At 56.1% G+C, this 5,454-nt stretch overlaps 1 protein-coding gene across 1 annotated transcript; it reads left to right on the top strand.

Moving 5' to 3' along the window:
* The first annotated feature begins 629 nt into the window (after nt 1-629).
* LYPD3 (LY6/PLAUR domain containing 3) lies at nt 630-5,073 on the top strand. Its single transcript, XM_033845681.2, has 5 exons — nt 630-1,146; nt 1,704-1,835; nt 2,604-2,774; nt 3,020-3,181; nt 4,044-5,073. The coding sequence occupies exons 1-5, from the start codon at nt 1,059-1,061 to the stop codon at nt 4,562-4,564; spliced, it is 1,074 nt and encodes a 357-aa protein (XP_033701572.1). The 5' UTR covers nt 630-1,058; the 3' UTR covers nt 4,565-5,073.
* The last annotated feature ends 381 nt before the right edge of the window (nt 5,074-5,454 follow it).

Below are 5,454 nucleotides of genomic sequence, written 5' to 3'. Positions count from 1 at the left end.
CCCCAACCAGGGATTGAACCTGAACCCCCTGCATTGGAAGGCAAAGTCCTAACCACTGGACTGTCAGGGAACTCCCAACATAAAGTTTTTGAGACTCACGTTGGCACCCAGGCCAGTAGTTGGCCCGTTTTCATTGCTGCATAATTCCCTGGGATTAGTGAATTCATTTCTTGATAAGTTTTTGCATCGTTTGCCAGATTGATAGCTTAAAAAGCAAATCTGATTGTGTCTCGGAGCTGATTTAGACCCCGTGAAACATTCTCCATCTTTCTCAGAATTAATTCAAACCTCTCCTCAGGGCCTGGAATGGCCTCTTTTGCCTCAGTTTCCCCCTCACTCCTGAGCTCCAGGTACAGGAGCTCCAGGTACACTGCTCTCCTCTCTGTGTTCGAAGGGTCCATGCTGCTTCCAGCCGAGGTCTCTGCACGTGCTGACCCCTCTGCTTTGCAATGTGCTCTGCCCCCATCCCGACCTGCTTCACTGGCTAAACCTCCAAGTCTTTAAGATCGTAAGGCACCTGGATGATTTACATCCTCAGGGACGCTTCATTGACCAGCCCCCACTTTTAGACGCCACACCTCCTTGTAGCTCCCTACACTTCTTCCTTCGTTGTCCTCGCTGTAAATAACAATTTGTATGATTATTGGATTAATATCTGTCTCCCCCGTCAGACTGTGAGCTCTGTGAAGACCAGCACTGGTTCTGTTTAGTCTCCAGCATCACCCGGCCCAAAGCCTGCACTCACTCAGCATTTACTGAGTGTTGAATGTTGAGTAGACCCTCTGTGTGAGCCTTATATCCTCTCCCCACCGCCACAAACACACAGACTTTCTCCTGGGAACTGCCAGGGAACCTTGACTCCCGCCCTTTCAATCCTTGGCAGTGGTGGCTGACGCATCCGGGGGCGGGTGTCGCGCCCCACAGCTGAGGCTGATTTGGCCTGGTTGGGCAAGGCCAGGGTTGCCTGGGGCGAGGTTACTCATCCTGGGCTCACGTAAGAGGACCCGGGTTGGGAGGCGGCACAGCTAGAGTGGAAGCCGAGAGAGCAGGACGGAACCATGGACCCCGCCAGGAAAGCAGGCTCCCGGGTAGCGATCTGGGCAACGGGCTGGCTGCTGCTGCTGCCTCCGCTGCTGCTTCTAGAAGGTGAGTCTGCTGCCGGAAGGGGGCGGAGGGGATAGAGTGGGAGCTCTAGGGAGGGTTCCCCCACCCCATACAGAGCGGGCTCGTGGGAAGGATCTCCCATCCTGGGCAGAGGGGTCGGGGGAGGGGGTGGGCTGCGGGAAGGTTCCCTACCCTGGGCAGAGGGGACTGTGGGAAAATTTCTTCCATCCTAAGCAGACGGGGGGCTGTGGGAAGGGATCCCTCACCGAGCTGACTTGACTGTGGGTAAAATTCTCCCATCCTGAGTGGAGAACTGTAGGAAGAAGTCCCCCCACCCCCGTCTATGGCAGGGATCCCCCACCTTGGGCATAAAGGGCTGTGGGAAAGATGCTCCCACTGCAGGCATAGGACGTTTGACGGAAAGGGTCACAATGTATCTCCTGGCCTCAGACTTGCGGCTAGGTTTTCCTTACGCCGCCCTGGAAAAGGGTGTGCAATAGGATTGCACAGGGACAGAGGGAGTGGGAACGACTATTTCTCCTTTGGGGGAGGAGGCTTCAGTAGGGATAGCTCAGTTCTACCTGCCTCTGTACCCCCAGGAGCGCAGGCCCTGGAGTGTTACAGCTGCGTGCAGAAAGCCGATGACGGATGCTCTCCGCAGAAGACTAAGACGGTGAAGTGCGCGCCAGGCATGGACGTCTGCACAGAGGCCGTAGGGGCGGTGGAGTCTAGTGAGTGGGGCCTCCGGGCCCTTGCGTACTCCTTTACGCTCCTCCATCTGGGCCCCTCCTCCTTATGGTCCCGCCCCTCCCTCTGAATTTGGCCACACCCCCTTGAACGCAGCCCCATCCTTCCCTTTCAGCCTGGCGTGGGCCCTTCAACACAACCACGCCATTAGGGCTTAGAGGGATGAGGACGGAGAGTTGCGCATGGGTGGCGTGAACTGGGAGAACCCTGATCTGGGACCTCGTCTCCTTCAAGGGCACACCCTATCCATCTGCCCTGGACCACTGAGATCTCCCTACCCACTTCTGTCCCTGCCAGAATCCTCTCCACCCCAGCCTCCCCCATCCAATGGGGCCCTTGGAGATGGAGATCCCTCTAGAGGTCGTCTCCTAAAATCCCTAGGCTGAGGCTCCGCCCCTCGGACCCGCCCCTGTCTGCGGCCACGGCTCCTAGGAGGCCCCATCCGTCTCTGATCCTGTGCCTTTTTTGTCGGTCTCAGCTCCTTCTGATGCTGCTTCCTGCGGTTCCGACTCCCTATGGTCGTGCTCCGTCTTAGCTCCACTCTTGGCCCTCCCGCGTCGATTGTGTCCAGTGTCTATCAGCCTGTCTGTCCCCTCAGACTCCTCTCTTTCAGGTTCCGCCCCTCGGTCTGTTGTTCTTTCCCCTCGGATCGGCTCTTTCTGAGGCCCTCGCCCTCCCACCCTGGCCTATTCTCTGGTGCCGGTCTATTCCAGGCCCCGCCCCTCTGACCCCGCCCCCTCTCCTCTCCGCAGTCCACGGGCAATTCTCGGTGGCAGTGCGGGGCTGCGGTTCGGGACTCCCGGGCAAGAATGATCGCGGACTGGACCTTTACGGGATTCTGGCTTTCGTCCAGCTGCATCAGTGCTCCCAGGACCGCTGCAACGCGAAGCTCAACCTCACCTCGCGAGCACTCATCCCCGCAGGTCGGTGGGGGCAGGGCCGCAAGCTCAGGGACGGAGCCACGTCTGGGCTGAGCGGCTAGGGGCGGTCGCAAGGGGAAGGCGGGAGAACTCCGTAGGGGCTGGGGGCGGGGCCACGCCCTGGGGCGGGATTATAGGCTGAGCTGAGTGTCCGTCGAGGGGCGGAGACGTGGTCTGGAGGGACGCGGAGCAGGGCTGTGCTTCCTGAACCCTCTCGACCCCTTCCTTCCTCCCCGCCCCTCTCGCAGGCAATGAGAGTGACTACGAGCCTAATGGGGTCGAGTGCTACAGCTGCGTGGGGCTGAGCCGCAAGGAGTGCCAGGGTACGGCGCCGCCCGTCGTGAGGTGCTACAACGCCAGCGACCACTTGTACAAGGGCTGTTTCGACGGCAACGTCACCTTGACGGCAGGTGAGTGAGCTCGAAGCACCGGGCCTTCACAGGTTGTGGTAGCCTTTCTGAGGCCTCATGGGTGGTAGGTAGACCTTTACGCAAAGGGTTCCCCCACCTCAGCGCATTCTGGGAACTGAAGGCCTAAGTTCGTGGCTTGTCCTAGAGCATCTTGAGAAATGCAGTCCTATTCCCAGTATAGCACGGGAATAGGAATGCTTTTGTCCTAGAGTTTTTGGGGAAATACAATTTTCATAGAGGCCTGCCAGGTGCAGAATGGGAGGATGTACAATGGGAAATGTATTTAAGCCTCCAAGCTTCTGCCCAGGCATCGTGGGTAGTGTAGTTCTGACTCCTTAAAACTGAAGGGTTAGTGTCCCCACTTGTCCCAAAGTATTAGGAGAGATGTAGTTCAGCCTCCTGGCCTCTGCTTCAGGGAACCATGGGAGATGTTCTTCAAATTCCATCCTCTGCCAGGTGTATTATGGCAAATGTAATTCTGACTCTAAGACTGAATTTTGGTGGGGGTGGTGTGAGGGGTGGGGGGAGAGAGAGGGAGGCAATGGTCTTCTGCTCTTTCCTCCTGTGAGAGGTGTTGTATCCCAGTTCAAACCTTTCTTCCAAGGCATTGTGGGACTTGTAGTTCATTCTACACATTTTTCCTCTCAAAGTACTATGGGAAATGTGGTCCACCGTGTGCCAAAGACAGTGGGACAGTGTTTCTCAAAGTGGGGCCCTAATTGAGACTTTGGGTTTAATGGATGCAGAGTCCTTCTGTCCCCTGTTTTGGGTCTTCTTGCTCTTGTCTTGCCCCTAAGTTTCATTCTGGCTGTGCCTACCCCCTCCCTCCAACCACGGACCTACCTGTGTCTCCCTCCTGCAGCTAATGTGACTGTATCCTTGCCTGTCCGGGGCTGCGTCCAGGATGAATCCTGCACCCGGGATTCAGCGACAGGCCCAGGGTTCACGCTCAGCGGCTCCTGCTGCCAGGGGTCCCGCTGTAACTCGGACCTCCGCAACAAGACCTATTTTTCCTCTAAATTCCCGCCCCTTGTCCTGCTGCCCCGTCCTCCGTCCACCACTCTGGCTGCAAACAACTCTGTCAGTACTTCTGCCCCAACCCTGGCCTCCACTTCCACCACCAAACCCACCCCAGCCCCGTCCTCCACTTCCACCACCAAACCCACCCCAGCCCCAGCCAGCCAGACTTCTCCAAAAGAGGTCGAACCTGAGACCTCCCAGGTGGAGGAATCTACCTCGGCTGGAGGTACTAGTGGCCACCAAGACCGTAGAAATATTGGGCAGTACCCCATAAAAGATGGGCCCCCTAATAAAGGCTCTGCAGCTCCTTCAGTGGGGTGGGTGGCTCTTCTGTTGGCTGTGGCTACTGTCACCTTACTATGAACTTCTCTACCTCTTGCCCTACTTCCTTGGCCATGGGTACCCTCCCTTCCCATTACCCCCTCTTCCACCACTGGACTGGGCTGGCCCAGCCCCTGTTCTCCCTAGCTTTTGCTGCACTGGTTTGCGGCTTTGGGACAGAAAGTTACCATTGTATATATCCTGCCAGGGTGTTCCAGCTTTTTGAGGGCAGCAACTGTATCCCCCTCATCTTTGTCTCTCCCTGGTCTTCTCCTGGTGCCTAGGTCAGAGGGAAGTCAGAGCTGTCCCAGGGAAGGTGGGAGAGACAGTGATAAGCTTCGTATTCGCTTTCTCACAGTCAACCTGGAATAGGATAGATGGGGTCTGAGGGCTCTGCCTCCTGCCCCTGAATCTTTGTGGGAATCATTTTTTGGCATCTTCTTTGTCTTCTTTTATAGACTGTGAGCTCCTCAAGGGCAGGGACCGTGCCTTACGCCTCAGTGTGGTCAATGTCTGGCACATAAGGCTTCAATAAAAGTTTAATTACTTTGTATAGTGTTTTAAAGGAGTTATTTCTACCTCATTGCTGACCTACCTCAGTATAACCTACCTGAGATATTTCTACCTCCTGAAGCTGAGCTAGGGTGGGAATGCCAAGACTGAAACGGAGAAACTGAGATCCGGAGTCGCAGCCCCGAGGGACGTTGGTTTTGAACACTTTTCACCTCCTGAGGTTTAGCCGTGCTTATGGGTGATCCCACTGGTGAGGGGGAGACTGGGTGAGACCGGGTGAGACCATATGAAGGGGTGAATGGTACTCTTAGCAATGTTTGGGAGCAGAGGGGAGCTTTGTTTCACAGGTTTGTACACGGTCCTCAGGCCCCACCAACTTTGCCGCCGGTTTTTTTTTCTTTTAAATAAATGTATTTATT

The sequence above is a fragment of the Tursiops truncatus genome, chromosome 19, assembly GCF_011762595.2.
Source record: "Tursiops truncatus isolate mTurTru1 chromosome 19, mTurTru1.mat.Y, whole genome shotgun sequence".
NCBI classification, from domain to species: Eukaryota; Metazoa; Chordata; class Mammalia; order Artiodactyla; family Delphinidae; genus Tursiops; species Tursiops truncatus.
This window is presented reverse-complemented; position numbering and strand designations above follow the sequence as displayed.

Excerpts from the sequence above, each read along its gene's own strand:
- LYPD3 (XM_033845681.2), top strand. The coding sequence starts at position 1,059 with ATGGACCCCGCCAGGAAAGCAGGCTCCCGGGTAGCGATCTGGGCAACG. Across the intron at positions 1,147-1,703 it reads TCCGCTGCTGCTTCTAGAAG|GAGCGCAGGCCCTGGAGTGT; the intron begins GTGAGTCTGCTG and ends CTGTACCCCCAG. Across the intron at positions 3,182-4,043 it reads CAACGTCACCTTGACGGCAG|CTAATGTGACTGTATCCTTG; the intron begins GTGAGTGAGCTC and ends TCCCTCCTGCAG.